Consider the following 21808-nt stretch of genomic DNA (forward strand, 5'->3'; position numbering starts at 1 on the left):
AATAATGTGCTGTAACATCTAGCAACTAATTAGTGAGCTGTAATGTGTGCTGTAACCTCTAGCAACCAGTCAGTAAGCAGTAATGATACACTGTAACCTCTGGCAACCAATCGCAATTGCTGCCTTATCTGATACATTAAACTGATTTTAAGTCTAGCTGCTATTTATTATATGTCTCAGAGCAGGTGGAGAGCGAAATTGTATTGGGGGGAGCCCAAGAAAACATTTCTCATGGTCCAATCAATATTAAAGAAGGCCCTGCACAGACATGACCAGTCATGATGGGAATTGTAGTTTCTGAACAACCAGGGATCCATGGTTTGGAGACCCCTTTTCTACAGTAAAGCTTTGGATCTTCAGCAAGTTGGAATGCAGTCATCCATCCTCTTGGTTATGATTAAGCACATTTTTAGTATGTGAAACGCGTCAACCGTGCAGCCCATCAGTGTCCTATTGTGTCATGTTGGGAATTTCAATAAAGGATTTTGGAACTAGCTGTGGTGAGCAGCCGGGGCGGGCACCCATGTGTAGTGTCCATTAGGCTTTTTTGTCTCACCTGGAGTGGCTGATTGTCTCCATTCATATCCATCCTCTTTCATATGAATTGCACATGGTTGTGGCCCGGCCCTGTAGACTTCCATTGGTTGTGTTTGGTGGTGGTAACGCACGCTGAATGTGAATTGCTGTTTAAATTTGGCTGCCGTATGTGTAAAGCCCCAAGAGGCTGTATTCCCAGGTTTGGGCTGGCAATTGAGGGGGAAGGGGAATCCATGGCTCAGCAGACTGATTTTACCACCCCCTAGCCACAAGTGTGAACTAAGCCTTAATGCCGCGTACACACGGTCGGAATTTCCGACAACAAATGTTCGATGGGAGCTTGTTGTCGGAAATTCTGACCGCGTGTAGGCTCTATCGGACGTTTTGAGCTGGTTCTCAAATTTTCTGACAACAAAATCTGTTGTCAGAAATTCCGATCGTGTGTACACAATTCCAACGCACAAAATTCCACGCATGCTCGGAATCAAGCAGAAGAGCCGCACTGGCTATAGAACTTCATTTTTCTCGGCTCGTCGTACGTGTTGTACGTCACCGCGTTCTCACGTTCGGAATTTCTGACAACATTTGTGTGACTGTGCGTATGCAAGACAAGTTTGAGCCAACATCCGTCGTAAATAAATCCCAGGATTTTGTTGTCGGAATGTCCGATTGTGTGTACATGGCATTAGGGTGACAGCCAAGTCTCTCTTTATTGATTTATGGTGAAGTTGTAGCATTGATTAGTAAATTACTGTTATGTCTAAAATGTAAGAAAAGTTATAAAGGAATTTTAGCCCTTTATTAACCCTCTGTTTTTATTAACTACTTCTTCACCTATTTTTTTTCATCCAATAAAGTTCTGGCCAGAATGGTAGTTCTTCTGGGAAGTTTTAAGTGCTTTCTGTTTTCCTGTTAAGATTTCCCCTCACTTCTTGTTTCAGTGGCTCCCTAAATAAATATATTAATAATAATAAAAAAAAATCAGCCTAAAATCTTGTGGCCTTTTATTACTTATCTTCATTTTTTTTAAGTTGAATTGCTTCTGTTGCTTTGTTCTCAGATTCCCGTCAATGGTAATGGCACCATTCCATATCTTGACTTTTTGGCCTTTTACCGCCGATCTGGCAGCAGCATGTCCCAGGTAAAGAGGAGGTAAGTGGAGGGACATGGATTTTGTCACTTAGTGATTAGTAAACAGTAAGATATGAAACAAATCACAAGTGTGAATAGGACAATGCCTTAAATTAGCGGCGATTGAAGCAGGTGGTTTGCTTTGAGACAGAAGGCTTCTGTAACTATAACAAGTGCAATAAATCAGAGTCTGTTGAAAAAAAGTCAAATATTGTCTCTATTTACTTGTTGCATGTCATATTGAAGTTACCACCTGTAGTCTGGCCTGACAGTGATACAAATGTCACAAGGAAGAAGCAGGGAACTAAGCAACTCCATTGTTTGTTTGGTAGGAGTTGTTGTAGAGACTGGGAGCTGTCCATGGTACAGGGATTGCAGAGTACAATGACAACCTCCTATGGTCTAAATAATCCTTTTTACAGCTTTGTTACAAAAGCACAGTAAACCCATAGTAGGAAATTAATCTCCATTACATTCACAAGTGTTTTTAAAAAAAATTCAAGAGATTGAAGCACCTCTTAAAGCTGAACCCCAGGCAGATAAGACATAAATGAATGCAGTTTTGCATTTATTAATACTGTACATTATTAAATATATTTTTAATGCAAGCAGTGTCAGTGTCTATACCTGAATTTGATCTGGTATCAGCCTCTTGAAATTCCTGCTTGCAGAACTCAGACTGGGGGAAGGAAAAGCAGCACAAGGGGCCATTCCGGACCTGTAAGTATTACTAAACCAGAACAGAGAGATTTCAGGTCACCTGCCCTGCCAGACAGAGCTGTCTAACTCTCAGGGCTGGATGAACTGAAATGTCAACAGTATGGCAGATAAAACAGCTTTTACGTACTCACTATATATATATATATATATATATACGCAGGGCTGTCTTTAATATTTATTGGACCCTGGGCAAACATTTTCTTGGGCCCTCCCGAATCTACTTATCAACTATTTGCAGACATGGGGAGCTCAAGGGGCAGATGCTTTGGGCCCCACAACAATAACTGGGCCCATGGCAGCTGCCCTTTGTTAAAGACAGCCCTGTATATACAGTGGGGACGGAAAGTATTCAGACCCCCTTAAATTTTTCACTCTTTGTTATATTGCAGCCATTTGCTAATTCAGTTTTTTCAGTTTTTCTTTTTTAATAAATCTGCAAAATGTATATGATATTTCAGTTTTTCTTTTTTAATAAATCTGCAAAAATGTCAACAATTCTGTGTCTTTCTGTCAATATGGGGTACTGTGTGTACATTAATGAGGAAAAAAATGAACTTAAATGATTTTAGCAAATGGCAGCCATTTGCTAAAATCTAGACTTCAGGCTGTAATTGATTGCAAAGGATTTGCAACCAAGTATTAAAAAGTGAAAGTTTGATGATCTGTCCCATTACTTTTGGTCCCTTAAAAAGTGAGAGGCACATATACAAACTGTTGTAATTCCTACACCGTTCACCTGATTTGGATGTAAATACCCTCAAATTAAAGCTGAAAGTCTGCAGTTAAAGCGCATCTTGGTCATTTCAATTCAAATCCATTGTGGTGGTGTATAGAGCCAAAAAGATTATATATATATATATATATATATATATATATATATATACACATATACACATATACACATGTATACAGTATCCAACAAAAGTGAGTACACCCCTGACATTTTTGTAAATGTTTTATTATATCTTTTCATGTGACAACACTGAAGAAATGACACTTTGCTACAATGTAAAGTAGTGAGTGTTCAGTTTGTATAACAGTCAAAAACATGCCATGTACACACGAGTGGACTTTACGCCAGACTTTGTCCTGCGGACTTTTCGACGGACTTTACAAATGAACAGACTTGCCGACACACGATCAACCAAAGTACGACAGATTCATACGTGATGACGTACGACCGGACTAAAACAAGGAAGTTCATAGCCAGTAGCCAATAGCTGCCCTAGCGTCGGTTTTTGTCCGTCAGACTAGCATACAGACGAGCGGACTTTTCGACCGGACTCGAGTCCGTCGAAAAGATTTGAAACATGTTTCATTTCTAGGTCCGTTGAACTTTTGGGGAAAAAAAGTCCGCTGGAGCCCACACATGATCGAATTGTCCGATGGACTCCGGTCCGCCGAACCAAGTATGCCGTAAAGTCCAGTCGTGTGTACGCGGCAACAGTCAAAGTCCAGATCTAAATCCAATTGAGAATCTGTGGCAAGACTTGAAAATTGCTGTTCACAGATGCTCTCCATATAACCTGTCAGAGCTTGAGCTATTTTGCAAAGAATGGGGAAAAATGTCACTCTCTAGATGTGCAAAGCTGGCAGAGACATCCCCAAAAAGACTTTCAGCTGTAATTGCAGTGAAAGGTGTTCTACAAAATATTGACTGAGGAGGTCTGAATACAAATGCACGCCACACTTTTCAGATATTTATTTGTAAAAAATTTTGAAAACCATTTATTATTTTCCTTCCACTTCACAATTATGTGCCACTTTGTGTTGGTCTATCACATAAAATCCTCCAAAATTACATGTACATTTTTGGTTGTAACATGACAAAATGTGGAAAATTTCAGGGGGTATGAATACTTTTTCAAGGCACTGTGAGCTGTAGCTAAATAAAGACTTTGATATGGATGTGCAAGTCTCTGGCTTTCCTATCTGCCATCTGTCCGGGTGTTTGGAGAACACTTGGGGCCAGAGAATTGAATTTGTGGTTTCTCAAATCTATTCTGGGATCCTGAAGTGAGCATTGCATTTGCTTTTCATGTATACCATAATCCTGGCTGCAGCCATTTTCCTGGTATCAAAACTTTCATCCGGTGATTGGCTTTTATGTTAAAGTGACCCGAATGACTTACTAGCCGCCCAATCACTTTTGCAGGGCTCAGAATGTGTTCCCAGGTTCTTCCATTCTACCAGGGAGCCCAGGACCAATACAAACTGTTGGGCTGGCTGCCAACAAAGGAGAAGAATGAATATCCATTTTGTTTATTTTATCTCTCTAAGGGGCACTCCTTTTCTCTTTCTGGTTCCACCCTGCAAAGTTGGTTGTTGCTATGTTCTTAATTGTATCATAAAAAAAAATCTTTTTGAATAAAATCTAATCTAAAAAAAAATATTAAATAATATTAAATATTATAATAATATAATAATAATAATAAATAATATTAAAGATATTATACTTACCTGCTCTGTGCAATCATTTTTCATAGAGCAGCCCTGAATCTCCTCTTCTGCGGTCCCCTGCTGGCGCTCCTGGCTCCTCCTCCCTTTTGAGTGCCCCAATGGCAAGCCGCTTGCTATGGGGGCACTTGTGCGGGCTTGATCCTGAGCCAGGCTGTGTGTGTCTATTGACTCCTTCCTCAGAGGATTTAATTGCAGCAGCAGAAGCCAATGGCTCCCGCTGCTACCTTTATGTCCTGTGAGGAGAAAGAGACTGCTGCTCTTGGGCACATTGCTGGATCGAGATTGGGCTCAGGTAAGTATTTAGGGAGACTGGGGGGAGCTGACCATGAAAGGTTTTTTACCTTAATACAGAGATTGCAATAAGGTAGAAAACCTTAAGCGTTTACAACGTCTTTAAGTGTATTTTTTTCCTAAAAATATGCGTTTGATAAATGCTTGCACTAATATTGTGTGACATAAAAAAATTGCAGCAACCATCATTTTATTTTCTAGGGCGTCTGCTTTCAGAAAATATGTAATGTTTGGGGGTTCTAAGCACTGTCATTTTCTTGCAAAAAATGCTGATTTTAATATCTATGTGAAAAATGTTGAAGTTGGACGTAAAATGATTAAAGAACATTTAGCACTGTAGAAAGGTGGTCAGCAATGTTAGCCCCCTTATTGCTATCATGATAGCTTTTTTAATAATGACTAATGTAAAAGAAGCTTATTACTTTTATTTTATTGGGCCTTATTTATCAAGATGTGACTGTCTGAGTTGCCTAATTCAACCAGTTTAGAATCAGTTCTACACTGGGAAATGACAACTGGAGAATGAAAGTCGTAAAATGTATGCATAGCCAATATTTTTTCTGTTACTTTTGGAATTTTGTGCGGAAGGATTTGAACTCCTGTCAGGTTTTACTGCAGTCAGAGGCTCCATTGGAGAGATTCCTTCACTTCCTGTCTGTACTGATTCCAGCTGCTGGGTTTGACAGCTGTGAGCAAATAGTTGCAGCCGCTGAGCCTGTACACTGCAGTGACAGGTTGATGGCAGCCGCATCTCTTCACATAGCCAGTGATTACCTGTAGTGATTTTTGTGCATCCAGCCGCAATCACCACAGGTAATTGCTGGTTGTGTGAACAGCAGCTAATAGCTGCGGCTGCTGACAGCCCGTTATTGCAGTGTACAGGCTCAGTGCCCACAGATATCGCTCACAGCTGTCAAATCCAGCAATAGGAGTCAGTAGATATGAATCTTTAGTCACGTGGGTTGCACAGATATGAAAAAGGAGGAAATGAACAGCTTAGAAGGGAACTGAAATTGGAGGATGCTCAGTAGATGTGGCAATGGTTGATCTACAGTGCTGCACAATCTCAGGCTGCAGTGGGGGCACAGACAAGAAGGGAGGGAACAGCAGGATCAACCAGCTTGTTGCAGGATACAGAAAATTCATCTCATAGTGACTGAGTGAGTATGAACAGCATGTGATACATCATGTACTGTCCGTTTTTAACAATGTGGGTTTAATGACACTTTAAGGATGTTTGGGGTGCTCCAATGGGTGGGGGGAATATCCTGAGCCAAGAGTTGGTTAAGTTTTTCTCTTCCATTAATTCAGCACAGTATGGCAGAGAATGACCAGAACTTTCTGTCTCTATGTCGAGCCTTGTTTTAAATTGATAATGCAGTCCAGTTAACTGATTATACTTATATATTAATACATATGTTCTCCTTTTTAAGATGGAGCTATTCCCAGGCAAATCAAGTAATGACACTCAGTGAGCTTGAAGCCCAGCTGAAGCTAAAGGTAAGGTATTGCAACGTTATAGGAATGTAATCTGTAGTTAAATATTTCTTACTACGCTATACCACGCTGGTTGTGCTTTTCTGCCTCTTCTCACTATGCTAGTTTTATCAGTCAGCCAAAAATATCCAAATCCCCATGTGTCTGATACTTTATTTAAAAAATTGTGAAGCGATAAGGCAGATTAATTGTACTCTGCCCCTAATGGCTAATCTACAAATCTTTACATTTACAAAAACAAAAATATGGAAGGTCAAGCATATAAAAATGTGAAAAATCACATTAACATTGCAGTACTTTAAACAATGCAATAATAATCCGGGCAGATATAAAACACACAAATGAAGCTCTGTAATCATTAAATGAGAAGTTCACCACCTTTAAAAAAAATAATATAAACTTTTTTTTGTAGATTAAAAAATGCACATTTATTATTATTATTATTATTATTATTATTATTATTATTATTTTTAGGAGCATGCAGAGAATTGCACCAACGATCAGCAGATCACAGGTGTAATGCCAGGCTCCTGCAGACTGTCTGTGTAGCTGTCTGCCCGTTCCTCTGATACGGGCATATAGTTACTGAGTGACAGGAAGATCAATGAACTACCTAGAACCCTCATCAGCGCCCTGGTAGTTCATTGAGAACTACGAGCCGCCAGCCACTGTCAGTACTTGTAGTTATTTTCTAGTTTTGCATAGAGTGTAGAGGGAGTAGAGCACTTGTCAGTTTTAATAACTGTCTGAGCCTCTGTTAGGGAGATTTACGGTCTCTATTTGTCCTGTTTACTGTTATCAAGAGTGAAATTTAAATTCTAAATTTTGGGTTGATATCAGAACAGTAATAGAGGGAAAATCTTCCACCAGGGACACTAGCTCTGGCGACCCTGGTGGCACTCTGGGATTCCCTCAGTTTGGAGGGATTTCCCCTCACTAAATGTTTGGCTATGGGACAGGAAGTGAAGGGAAATCTCCACAATGAGACACAAATGGCAACAATAAAAATCTGACAGGGGTTATAATCTTCCCCTACGCTATCCAAAATTAACAAAAAAGGTTTGCCTTTAGTTACACTTTAACACATCATTATAGCTGAAGTTTAATCTGCTTATATTTTGCCTTCCCTGGTTCCCCCCTCATCAACATGCTGATGAAAATTGTAAAATAAAACCTTTCCATTTTCATTACATACTTTTTTTATGACCCAGTGATATCATTATTGGACCTCTGTGTCTCCCTTCGCAATGCAAGCAGATCATGGCAGTGGGATAGTGTGGTGTATATATCTTCCTGAAAATGAGTGGTGCACCGAAACGAAAATTCAGGATGCACTTTGCCGGAATCGAAATTAAGGGTTTATAAAAAATATATATATTTTTTTTTTATACTTTTTTGATGCATTTTTTAAGTCACATGATTTATGAAAAAACACACCATAAGCGCAGTAAAACCGCAGGAAAATAGTGGCAAAAATCAAGGGCATTTTTGGCAGATATTATCGGCACCTTTTTTTCTTTTGGCACAACACTGAAAACCGTATTTTCGGACGATAATTTTCGCCAGCTGAAATTTCAGTGCATCACAAAAGTGAGTACACCCCTCACATTTTTGTAAATATTTTATTATATCTTTTCATGCGGCAACACTGAAGAAATGACACTTTGCTACAATGTAAAGTATGGTGGTGGGAGTGTCATGGTCTGGGGCTGCGTCAGTGCTGCCGGCACTGGGGAGCTACAGTTCATTGAGGGAACCATGAATGCCAACATGTACTGTGACATACTGAAGCAGAGCAAGATGCCCTCCCTTTGAAGACTGGGCCGCAGGGCAGTATTCTAACGTGATAACGATCCCAAACGCACCTCCAGGATGACCACTGCCTTGCTAAAGAAGCTAAGGGTAAAGTTGATGGACTGGCCAAGCATGTTTTCAGACCTAAACCCTATTAAGCATCTGTAGGGCATCCTTAAACGGAAGGTGGAGAAGCGCAAGGTCTCTAACATCCACCAGCTCCGTGATGTCATCATGGAGGAGTAGAAGAGGACTCCAGTGGCAACCTGTGAAGCTCTGGTGAACTCCATACCCAAGAGGGTTAAGGCAGTGCTGGAAAATAATGGTGGCCACACAAAATATTGACACTTTGGGCCCAATTTGGACATTTTCACTTAGGGGTGTACTCACTTTTGTTGCCAGCGGTTTAGACATTAATGGCTGTGTGTTGAGTATTTTTGAGGGGATAGGAAATTTACACTGTTTTACAAGCTGTACACTCACTACTTTACATTGTAGCAAAGTGTCATTTCTTCAGTGTTGTCACATGAAAAGATATAATAAAATATTTACAAAAATGTGAGGGGTGTACTCACTTTTGCGAGATACTGTATATACCAAATAGAAATTTTGATGTCGAAACCAAAAATTCAGGATGCACTTGGCTGAAACCGAAAATGACAGTTATATATAAATATATATATATTTTTTAATAATTGTATTACATTTGACTTTTTAATAAATATCATTATTTAAATGAATATGAATTTGTCGACGATTATTGGCACCTTTAGCGCAAGAAAATCTCCAGAAAAATGCATCCCTTTAAATTCTATGTATGTCTTCACAATGGTCCGTTGCGCTTCCATTGTGGTGTTAAAAATCTTGCTTGCTGCATTTTTGGTCAGTTAAAAAAATGCACCCAAAACGCACCTCCCCATTTAAATGCATTGAAATTGCAGCAAGAATGCATCAATAACGCACCCATGTTACATTTTTTATGCTGTTTTTGAATCACATGACCTATGAAAAACACACCATAAACACAGTAAAATCCGAGTGCTTTTTCGGCACCTTTTTTTCTATCGGCAAAATGCAGAAAACACAATTTTCGGACGATATATTTCGACCGCTGAAATTTCTCTCTCTGTCTCAGTGGCAAGGCCACTAATCCATGTTAGATATTTGCTTAGTTTTTTTTTTTTTTTACGCTGTGTGCACCAAAAGGATAATTTCTCCATTCTATGACATTCTTTGACATTAGTAGAACAATCACTACAGGAAAAACATTCAATTAGTTTGTTCCTTCGGTTCTGTAAGAGTTAACTCTTATCTGGCAATAAATTATACCATCAGATTTCCCCTCAAAACATGAGCTCAGAGATGGAGAGCGTGGTGTGATATTGCACCTTAATTTGGTGTAAGGGAGGAAGGACATCTGTTACAGTCTCCTTGTATTGCACGTGTAGCGCTATCGCACTGATAGGTAACACTTTAAGTGTCTAATTGCTGAGAATACATTTTTTTCTGATTTTATTCATGAGGCGAGAAGTCATTTTGTTAACTGTTCATGCACCTTCGACTGTATTGTTCTTTTTATGGAACTTTTATAAAGGGATAGAAGTGAGGATGGTGTGTGAGACAAGGTAACAGCTTGTAGCGCTGCACTTACATTGAAAAAAATTAAACAAAAGCAGCCTGCTAAAGTACATAATACCCACTATAATATGTGGAAGCCTGGCATCACCAGCCAGACTTACTGATAATAAGCAAACAGTCCTTTTATTTCCAAAAACAGGAAAACAGATAATAGCTTATCCTCAGCAAAGTAAAACAAACAAAAATAGTTTGTTAATTTGTGGTTCAAAAATAAAAGGCTCAGCTCACCGCCAGTAACACTCGTCCCTTAATAGGGTCTTTGAAAGTTCCCGTCTGCCTCAGGGGTCCCAAAGAGGAGATCTCCACAGTTCAGCAACCTTGCCTTAGTCATAAGCTAGTCCACACCGCTCACTCAGCTGTGTTCTGCTCTGCTCCACCTCACAGACACCCGCTGTCTGCTTCCTGTTCCTCTTTAGGCCTCTCTTGTAGGTGGGTTACCCCCTCAGGACCAAAGACCCAGTAATCAGGGTTTGGGGGCTTTTTTCCACCCAAAGTCTCTCTAATTCTCTGAATTCTGGGTCCCAAACCCAAATGAGGACTTGCCAATACCGAGAGCACTATAAGTCAGTCCTCTATTCTGCAACTGGACTACCCTGGAATCCCTCACCCTACATGGGTGAGAACCCCTATATACTCAAAAATGACCTTCCAGTTATCGCCTTTTAAGGGACCATAACCCAAATAATGGGAAACGTATCTCCCATCCAGAACCCATCCCTGGTGTTCTGTACACCACTCAAACCCTTATCAAACACTTTCCATTGGCAGTGTCTTGCCATAGAGATAAGCGATGGCAAGATGGCCACCATTCATCGCTATGCCCTTGGAGGACCAGAGCGATGTAATAACGTCACTTCCCATTCTCGGGCCATGTAAACATGTTTGTTTTTTAAAGCAAAAGACACAATTGTTTTTTGGATCTTTTGCTTTTAGGGTAGAGAAGAGATTTGGGGTCTTTTAGATTCCAAATCTCTTCATAAAGAGGAACTGTAATGCTATATTGTTATCGCAAGGGATGTTTACATCAGGGATCGCCCAAAGGCAGCCAGAGTAGGAGATAGCCAAACAGACTGATGTAGAGAGTTCCAGAGGATGGGAGAGGCTCTTGAGAAGTCCTGGAGTCCTGAAGTACTGTTACAGCTTATACTGTTAGTGAAGCACCAAAAAGATAAGCAAAAAGATGCCGATAAAGGGAAAAAGGTGTGTCTTATTTTAAAAAGAAATGTTTTGTCTGAGGGTTAGTTTGTATGTATATACCTGTTCAGTCATAGCAGACTCTTGGCAAGTCTATGGGCATGATGTCTGATATGCTTGAAAGCCATTTCCATAGCTTTTTTCTTGGCAAATTTCATGTGAGTTAGGTTACTATGTCTCCTCAATCCTTCCTAACTGGCCAAGCTTGGGACCGGCATGCAGAATGTGATAACGCATGTTCATAGACAATGTATACACACACACTAGGGCCAACTTAGACAGTTAATCTACCAGCACTCACACAAACACAGGAGGAACATACAAACTCCATGTAGATAGTGTTCTGACAGATTCAAACTAGGGCCCCCAGTGCTGTAAGGAATACATTTTAACTACTGAGCCACTCTGCTGCCCCACTAAAAGGGCAAATCAAATCCTTGCTCTCTATACCCAGTGCTAGAAGGTTTAGATTCTGACATTTGATATCAGATGTCTGTCCGCTTTTCCCCACTGTGGCTCCCTCCCGTGGCCACTATGGGGGTTATTTATTAAAACTGGAGAGTGCAAAATCTGGTGCAGCTCTGCAGAGAAATCAATCAGCTTCCAGGTTTTTACGTCAAAGCTTAATTGAACAAGCTGAAGTTAGAAGCTGATTGGCTGCCATGTACAGCTGCACCAGATTCTGAGTGCTCCAGTTTTGGTAAATCTCCCCTTAGTCACTAGTCTGAATCCTTTTAGAGCTGGCTGTTCTGAATAGGTGAAACCCCAACACTTTTGAGTATTATCAGAGCCTGCCCGTGCTTTTTCACATTCCTATTGGCCTGTGTCTGTGGTGGGCTGCCTCCTTGACCAACAGGAATGTGTGTGACTTTACACTTGTTATCAGCTTTCTTTGTTTCTTTTTTAATTGACAGAGTCACTTTAACTCCTTCAGATCTGCTCTATAGCCGAATGACATGTACTGTGCGGATCTGCTTTGCCGGGAGGGCGTCAATAGACGCCCCCCCTTTGCAAGCTGGCCGCGCCCTGTGATCACCCGAGTCAATGAGAATCGGGTGATCACAGATCGGAGTAAGGGGTCGATCCCGACCCCTTACCATGTGATCAGCTGTCAGCCAATGACAGCTGATCACGTGATGTAAACAGAGGATCGGTAATCGTTTTTTTTTCTTCTCACGCTGACGGCTCCTGTTGAAGGGACATCAGAACAGAGCAGGGAGAGGTGAAGCCGCCTCATATGAGCCCACAGTGCCTACCAATCAGTGCCCACCAGTACATGAGTGCCACCTATCAATGCCCACGAGCGCCACCTATCAATGCCCACAAGTGGTGCCTCATCAGTGCCATCTAGCAGTGCTGCCTATCAGTGTCGCCTGCCAGTGCCCATCACTGCCACCCATCAGTGCCCATCACTGCCACCCATCAGTGCCAGCTATTAGTGCCCATCACTGCCACCCATCAGTGCCACCTATCAATGCCCACCAGTGCCACCCATCAGTGCCCACCAGTGCCACCTCATCACTGCCCTTCAGATCCGCCTATTAGTGCCCATCAGTGTCGCTTTATCGGTGCCCATCAGTGCAGCCTATCGGTGCCCATCAGTGCAGCCTATCGGTGCCCATCAGTGCAGCCTATCAGTGCCCATCAGTGTAGCCTCATCAACGTACATCAATGAAGGAGAAAAATTACCTGTTTGCAAAATTTATTAACAAAATATAAAACGGTTTTGTATTTTTTTTTTTAATTTGGTCTTTTTCAAATTTTTAACAAAAAATAAAAAACTTAGAGGTGATCAAATACCACCAAAAGACAGCTCTGTTTGTGGGAAAAAAATGATAAAATTTCATTTGGCTACAGTGTTGTATGACCGCGCAATTGTCGTCAAAGTGTGACAGCGCTAAAAGCTGAAAATTGGTCTGGGCAGGAGGGGGGTTTAGGTGCCCAGTAAGCAAGTTGGTTAAGTATCTTATTTTGCCTTGATACCAGCATTTCCCTGTACAGAAGCACTGAGACTGTTCCTGCGAGGTGGCTGTTTTTAGATTTTAACTATTTACAAATAAAGATGTCTTTCTTCGGAGTGCGGCAGTCCAGGATTTCTTCATTTCCATAGACTTATGCAAAGTCTGCACCTGCAATCAATTCTAGCGGGTGGTAGCACTCAGACGAGGTCCGGAGGCTTGGTGAGCGACATTTCCTTTCTATAAAGCGATGCAGTGCCGTATTGCAAAAAATGGCCTGGTCATGAAGGGGATAAAACCTTCCAGGGCTGAAGCGGTTAAAATTCTGCACATATATATGCATCTCGTCACACCCCATTTTTAAATGAAAAAAATGAAACAAATAGTTTTACATACCACAGCAACATCCACACACACATAGGACACCCAACATTAGATGGGATCTATTCTTCCAAAGAAAACACAACTTTGCACACTAGTACTGACTAGTATTCCAATGTTTTTCTTCTCCCTCACTTAGCTAATGTGACCCAGTGTTGACAGAGAGGGGTAGTGGGGTCAAACAAGGATGCTGTACAAGTCCTCCTTATTAACGGATAAAGTTATTGGTTGTTAGGATGCCGGCGGTTGTAATGGAAAAAATGAAAACCTGTGGCTTTGCATAACTAAAAGGCAGGCTTGATCCACCCATTGGTTTGTATGCATTTTTGGGCAATTTCTAAGTATTTTGCCAAGGCACCCCTGAAGAAACCTGAAGGCACCCTGGTTGAAAAAGGCTGGTATAAAACATCAGTTGCTGATATGTCTCGATCTACTGAACCAAATTGAGTGCGTTTGTGACAGGTGCACCATAATTTCTAACCCAGATTTTTTAAGCCTATGAGAAAAAGTAGGGTGTATTGTGTGAGGTGTAAGGTTTATGATAGCAATGAGTAAATGTCAGCAGGTCCTATATATTATTGCATTGAAGAATTTAGCTAATTCCTGGAAAGAATAATTTGTATTAAAAAATGATCTTTATCTCGGTCCTTCTTGTGCCCCAGGCTGGTAGAGTAATTGTTGGCTGAAGGTATGTGGCAAGCTTAAACAAGACCATTTCATTTTGTGTAATATACTAATATATTTTCATTTATTGAAATTGTTCATCGCATATATAGGTTTAGCATTTATTTGCTTATATTCATGCAGCAATATCTCACTCGTAAAAATTGTAAGTGACAAAAACAGCCCGAGATTTCAGTATTGCAGTCTGGCCCCAGGATTTTAGGCAGGTGTATACCATTGATGGTGATAATTAAAACTAGGTTAATTGGAATTAGCTAATTAAATAGTAATTAGAGAAACCTTGTTACAGTCATCTAATCTTGTTATAACATGCAGACCTTGCATTTTTTTTTTGTCATTTTGACTAATTAAAATATGTCTTGTATCTTGTAAGAACATTACAAGATTTGTGACATTTTTTTTCAAATCTCTGAGCAATTAATCATCTGTTTAATACATCCATTACTTCCTTTTATTTGTGACACATATGAGTGGATGTCTTAAAATGCAGATTTTTTTTAATGATTATCCTTGGAATCACATAGGTCATGAGCGTGTCAGATTTAACATTTAATTACAATCGAAATGTGATTGGGGGGCTTGGAAGGAAATAATTATGGTTTTTCATAATGACAGTATGATCTGGTAATAGAATGTAATTAAAGCGGAACTTCAGTAATTTTTTTCAACTTTCCATCCATTAAATCTTCTGCCCTTGTTGTTTTAACTTTGGATAGTAAAACATTTTTTTTTCTGCCCGTAAATACCTTATATAGCCCACTTCCTGTTTCTTGTTGGTAAAAAGCCTAGGCTTATGACATCATGTACAGCTCTCTCTCTCAATCTCGTGAGAGTTTGCCAGGAAGGGGGGGGATGAGACATAAGAGCACCAATGAGAGCAATGAGAGCTGCTGGGCTGCAGAGCTGGAGGCGTGCGTCTGTGTGTCTGTGTAAATCCAGGAAGTGAACAGCCAGCAGCTTCAGCTGCCCACAGTTAAAATGGATGCAGCCAGGCTTAATGGAGGGAGACTTCTGCAGCATATTTGACAAGTACAGAATCACAGTATATACAATAATATGCAAAGTTGTTGGAGGGAAGCTTCAGAATTGCAAAGATGCTTTTTTTTTACAAATTATGTGAGCAGACTGCAGTTCCTCTTTAAACAATTCCACCTAATATGATTTATTCTAGGGTAGAATTAAAACTACCACTAAAGCTGTACTGATATCTAGGACTTTGTTAGGCTGAGCTAATAGTTTCAATCAAACTACACTATAGGCTTAAATCGCAAAGTTTGAACACAAGGATACAGATTCTTATTTTAGTAATAATTTAGTAATATATTTAAAATCTATAGATTCAGCTTAAGATAACTGTCACTTTTTAAAAATAAAGATCCTTGGTTTATTAGCTGTGTGAATTGAGCTTTATATGGCCAGACTTTTGTGGACACGCGACCACCACACCTACACCAAATGGCCAAAAGTATGTGAACCCCCTTCCAAATGATTGAGTTCAGGTGATTCCAGTGTAGAGTCTTGTTATTGATGCAGACTAAAAAGAACATTTGGACAATTGTGCTCTTCCAACCTTGTGGTAACAGTTTGGTGAAGAATAGGGCTGCAACTAACGATTATTTTCATAATTGATTAGTTGGCCGATTGTTTCGATTAATAGATTAATCGGATAAAAAAAAAAAAACTTCAGAAAAAGTGTGGCGTATAATTTAGTTATTATGCAAAGTTTAAAAAAACACAATTTATTCTTGAATATCTATATGCAGTGGTAAATATAAATAACCAGCTATAAAGTGAGGGAACAAAATATTGAATCTACTCTAATACCAGACAGAAGAGATCTATATACCGGTATCGATGCAGATACTATTATGGGTAGATCTCCAAAGGGATGAAGCTAAGGGGTAAATAATACTGGGAGTATGCTGTAGGCCCCCTTACCTAAGGGAGGAGGGGGAGACGGACCTCCTTTTACAATTTGGATTAGCAGCAAGGATGGGAATTGTTATCATAATGGGGGATTTTAATTATCCAGACATAGACTGGGCGGAGGGAACCACACATTCGTCTAAGGCTCGCCAGTTCCTAAATGTCTTGCAGGACAACTTCATGGGTTAGATGGTAGACGCACCAGCTAGAAACAAGGTGTTACTAGATCTATTGATCACCAACAATACAGACCTGATCACGGATGTGGAATTACGGAGCAGTTTAGGAAACAGCGATCACAGGTCAATTGGCTTCAGTATAAATCACACAAAAAGGAAACACAAGGGGAACACAAAGACACTGAATTTCAAAAGAGCCAACTTCCCTAAACTACGAACCATGCTAGAAGATATAAATTGGGATAAAATCTTATAAACAAAGAACACGGAGGAGAGATGGGTTTGCTTTAAGAGCATATTAAATAACGGCATTAGCCAGTGCATCCCATTGGGAAATAAATTTAAAAGAGCGAACAAAAGTCCTGGATGGCTTAACTCTAATGTAAAAGTGCATAAAAGCAAAGGAGAAGGCCTTCAAAAAATACAAGGCTGAGGGATCATCATCAGCATTCAGACTTTACAAAGAATGCAACAAGATATGTAAGGGTGCAATTAGGGCGGCTAAGATAGAACACGAAAGACACATAGCAGAGGAGAGCAAAAAAAAATCCACAAAAATTCTTTAAGTATATAAACAGTAAAAAAAGGAGGACAGACCATATTGGCCCCATAAAGAATGAGGAAGGACATCTGGTTACAACGGAGGGGGAGATGGCAAAGGTATTGAATTTATTCTTCTCCTCAGTCTTCGCAAGGGAATTGGGGGGCTTCGGTAACCAAAACTCCAGTGATTGTCCTCATGTCACATCACAGGAAGCACCCTCATGGCTAACAGAGGACAGAATTCGAAATAGACTTGGGAAAATTAACATTAATTAATCACTGGGAGCAGATGGCTTGCACCCGGCGGTACTTAGGGAACTCAGTCAAGTAATTGCCAGACCATTGTTCCTAATTTTTACTGACAGTCTACTGACCGTAATGGTACCAGATGATTGGAGAAAAGCCAATGTAGCACCAATATTTAAAAAAGGGCCAAAATACATCCCTGGGAATTACAGACCAGTTAGCCTAACATCAAAAGTATGCAAGCTCTTGGAGGGGATGATAAGGGACTGTATACAAGATTTTAATAATGAAAACGGTATCATTAGCAGTAATCAGCATTGATTCATGAAGAATCGTTCTTGCCAAACCAATCTATTAGCCTACTATGAGGAGGTGAGCTGCCACCTAGATAAAGGAAGGCCTTTATACGTGGTGTATCTGGACTTTGCAAAGGAATTTGATACAGTTCCCCATAAATGTTTACTGTACAAAGTAAGGTCCGTTGGCATGGACCATAGGGTGAGTACATGGATTGAAAACTGGCTACAAGGGCATGTTCAGAGGGTGTGATAAATAGGGAATACTCTGAATGGTCAGGGGTGGGAAGTGGGGTCCCCCAGGGTTCTGTGCTGGGACCAATCCTGTAACATTTGTTCATAAACAACCTGGAGGATGGGGTAAACAGCTCAATCTCTGTATTTGTGGACAACACTAAGCTAAGCAGGGCAACACTAAGCTAAGTAGGGCAATAACTTCTCCGCAGGATGTGGAAACCTTGCATCTGAACAAATTATTGAGGTGGGCAACTACATGGCAAATGAGGTTTAATGTAGAAAATGTAAAATAATGCATTTGGGTGGCAAAAATATGAATGCAATCTATTCACTAGGGGGTGAACCTCTGGGGGAATCTAGGATGATAGGCTCAGCAATAGCATGCAATGCTAGGCTGCTGCGCACAAAGCAAACAGAATATTGGTATGCATTAAAAAGGGGATTAACTCAAGGAATAAAGCGATAATTCTCCCACTCTACAAGACTCTGGTCCGGCCTCACCTGGAGTTTGCTTTCCAGTTCTGGGCACCAGTCCTCAGGAAGGATGTACTGGAAATGGAGCTCGTACAAAGAAAGGCAACAAAGCTAATAAAGAGACTGGAGGATATTAGTTATGAAGCAAGGTTGCAAGCACTGAACTTATTTTCTCTGGAGAAGAGACGCTTGAGAGGAGATATGATTTCAATTTACAAATACCATACTGGTGACCCCACAATAGAGATAAAACTTTTTAGTGGAAGGGAGTTTAATAAGACACGTGGCCACTCACTAAAATTAGAAGAAAAGAGGTTTAACCTTAAACTGCATAGAGAGTTCTTTACTGTAATGCCCTGTACACACGGTCGGATTTTCCGACGGAAAATGTGTGATAGGACCTTGTTTCGGAAATTCCGACCGTGTGTAGGCTCCATCACACATTTTCCATCGGAATTTCCGACACACAAAGTTTGAGAGCTTGCTATAAAATTTTCCGACAACAAAATCCGTTGTCGGAAATTCCGATCATGTGTACACAAATCCGATGCACAAAGTGCCACGCATGCTCAGAATAAATTAAGAGACGAAAGCTATTGGCTACTGCCCCGTTTATAGTCCCGACGTACGTGTTTTACTTCACTGGCTTCAGAACGATTGGATTTTCCAACAACTTTGTGTGACCGTGTGTATGCAATACAAGTTTGAGCCAACATCCGTTGGAAAAAATCCATGGATTTTGTTGTCGGAATGTCCGATCAATGTCCGACCGTGTGTACAGGGCATTGGAGTGGCAAGGATGTGGAATTCCCTTCCACAGGCGGTGGTTTCAGCGAGGGGCATCAATAGTTTCAAAAAACTATTAGATAAGCACCTGAACGACCGCAACATACAGGGATATACAATGTAATACTGACATATAATCACACACATAGGTTGGACTTGATGGACTTGTGTTTTTTTTCAGTCTCGCCTACTATGTAACTATGTAACTAAGCATTTGCACTCGTGCAAATTATCTATCACTTCAAATCACTTCCTTCTCCTTGCCAGGACTACATGTTCCATGAGGCATTGCTCCTCACACATTCACAAGCTCTCAGGCACTTACTGACATGTATGGAGGGTGTACTGAGCTGTATGTATGCTTCACTGTGTATACTGACATGTATGGATGGTGTCTGAGCTGTATGTGTGCTGGACTTTGTATACTAACATGTATGGAGGGTGTACTGCACTGTATTTTCTGACATGTAAACAAATATTGCATTCTATATACAGTTCAACTAATCAATTATGAAAATAGTTGACAACTATTTTCATAATCAATCATTCCGATTAGTTGTTTCTGCACTAGTAAAGACCCATTTCTGTTCCAGCATGACTGCGCCCCCGTGTACAAAGACATATTACCCATAGTAAAATTTTCTGCTAGAGGCTCCAATCGCCAGGGATACCACCGATTACAGAAGTCGGTTCCCTGTAGTCCTTAGCCACTAGAGACTCTGTTACAGCTCCAAAGAAAAAAGGGGAACCGTTTACCTTGCTGAGAGCCTCAGAACCATTTATTCAATACATCCATCAAACAGATCAGTCCATCCGAGATACCAATGCCCTAAAGCCTTTCACTCAGTAGTGAGGTTACCCATAGGGTCAAAGGGCCTATGAATAAGCTCACTCTTGAGTGAAACACATAGGATAGTTTGTATCTTGAATGGATCAATCTGTTTGATGTATTAAATAGTTAGTTCTGAGGCTTTTCAGCACGGTGAGCAGGTCCCTTTTCTTCTTTTGAGCTGTTCCATAAAGACATGGTTTGATGAGTTTGGTGTGGAGGAACTCGAGTGGCCTACACAGAGCTCTGATTTCAACCATACTGAACATCTTTGGGATACATTGGAACACTGATTGTAATCCAGGTCTTCTCATCCAATATTAGAACCTGGCTTCTCAAATGGGCACAAATTCCCAGAGACACACTCCAAAATCTTGTTTAAAGCCATCCCAGACAAATGGAGGCTTTTATAGCCACAGAGGGGGTGGAATGAAGTCACAACTTCATATTGATGCCCATTGTAATGAAATATGATATCCAATGAGCTCATATAGGGCTGATGGTCAGGTGTACACAAACTTTTTACCATATAGTCTATTTGTGTGACTGACTTCTATATACTATATGAAATCTGCGAAGCCTGGCTAGTTATGGCAGGGAGACTTTGGGTTGGAATCTGAGTATGAATCTATTTAAACCAAAATGGAGAAATTCGTTTTAAGTGGAGTTGTTTTTTCAACCTCTATTTGACAAGCACTTTGCTGGTAACACATTTCAGTTATTATCTAGTGATAACAGGTTAAAGGACTGCTACCTAGTAATTAAATTTTGTGTACTTTGGCTGTAAAATGCACCTTTTACTTAAAAAGAAGTAATAAATTACTCGGTATATAAATTAAACCCAAACTGACTACAACAAAATACTTGATGTATGCTGAAATGCTGTACTCTGTAAGAACCTGTAGATGGCGCTATTGCTACTCTGTTAGTCCAGCAAAGCCACCCAGAACAGAGTAATAATGGAAAATTAGAGAATAAGTTACCATAATTGGTGTAAATAAGCCTTTCTTTCACTGGGCACTTTATATAGAAGTTATATATGCATTATCTTCAACTTGGTAGTTTTTCTTAATCTCTTTTGCCCAGATGTAATATGTGACCCAGGGTCCTAAAATGTCTTGTGATGCTAACAAGCAATCTTTTTCCCCTTCAAGGCACGATCAAGCATGCTTGTGTTTCACACCCAATAGGCCATCGGTCAGAAAGTTCCAACCCAACCATTAACCATTTCCAAGTAGTCTTAGAAGGACTGCAGCTACCATTAAAGTGGTTGTAGACCTCAGACATGAAATATGAACAAAGCATATCCCTCTATAGTGTGTACTTGTCTCAATTAAAAGGACTATGGGGGTTATTTACTAAAGGCAAATCCACTTTGCACTACAAGTGCACTTGAAAGTGCACTGAAAGTGCACTTGGAAGTGCAGTCGCTGTAGATCTGAGGGAGACATGCAAGGATAATAAAAAACAACATTTTAGCTTGCACATAATTGAATAATAAAATCAGCAGAGTTTCCGCATATTTCAGATCTTCCCCTCAGATCTACAGTGACTGCACTTCCAAGTGCACTTGCAGTGCACTTGTAGTGCAAAGTGGATTTGCCTTTAGTAAATAACCCCCTATATGTCACTTTTGTCTCCTGCTTCGTTCCTCTGTTAGCAGAATTAATCATTTCTGACACGTTTTCCTGACACCAAGAGAAAAATGGTGACAGGGGAGGGAGCTCCAGCTGATTGACAGCCTCGGCTCTAGTCCTGTGTCCCTTTCCTCCAATCAGCTCTCGGATCTCTCCTCGCTAAGCTCTGCAGAGTGTAACTTTAGCTCTCTGCCCCCTTTTTTTCTGAACTCTCAGACAAGCTTTAACATTCAGCACTTTGAACAGATGTAGAGAAGAGAGGGCTGCAGATGGACAGGTACAGCTTATGTAGAAGTATTTGTTTCATTTCTGTGTATCACCTAAGGCCAGTCACTTCACGGGGTATATGTAAGAGTTTAAAACCACTTTA

At 40.4% G+C, this 21808-nt stretch overlaps 1 protein-coding gene across 1 annotated transcript in view; it reads left to right on the plus strand.

Annotated features, from left to right (window-relative positions):
* Positions 1-21808, plus strand: part of EFCAB6 (EF-hand calcium binding domain 6) — a 309070-nt gene that overhangs the window by 42021 nt on the left and 245241 nt on the right. The window contains exons 5-6 of the mRNA XM_073621947.1: positions 1598-1689; positions 6573-6639. Of these exons, the coding sequence (XP_073478048.1) occupies positions 1598-1689; positions 6573-6639 (159 nt within the window). The remainder of the gene's footprint in view (positions 1-1597; positions 1690-6572; positions 6640-21808) is intronic.

This window comes from Aquarana catesbeiana, linkage group LG03 (genome assembly GCF_042186555.1).
Source record: "Aquarana catesbeiana isolate 2022-GZ linkage group LG03, ASM4218655v1, whole genome shotgun sequence".
In the NCBI taxonomy this organism is placed as follows: Eukaryota; Metazoa; Chordata; class Amphibia; order Anura; family Ranidae; genus Aquarana; species Aquarana catesbeiana.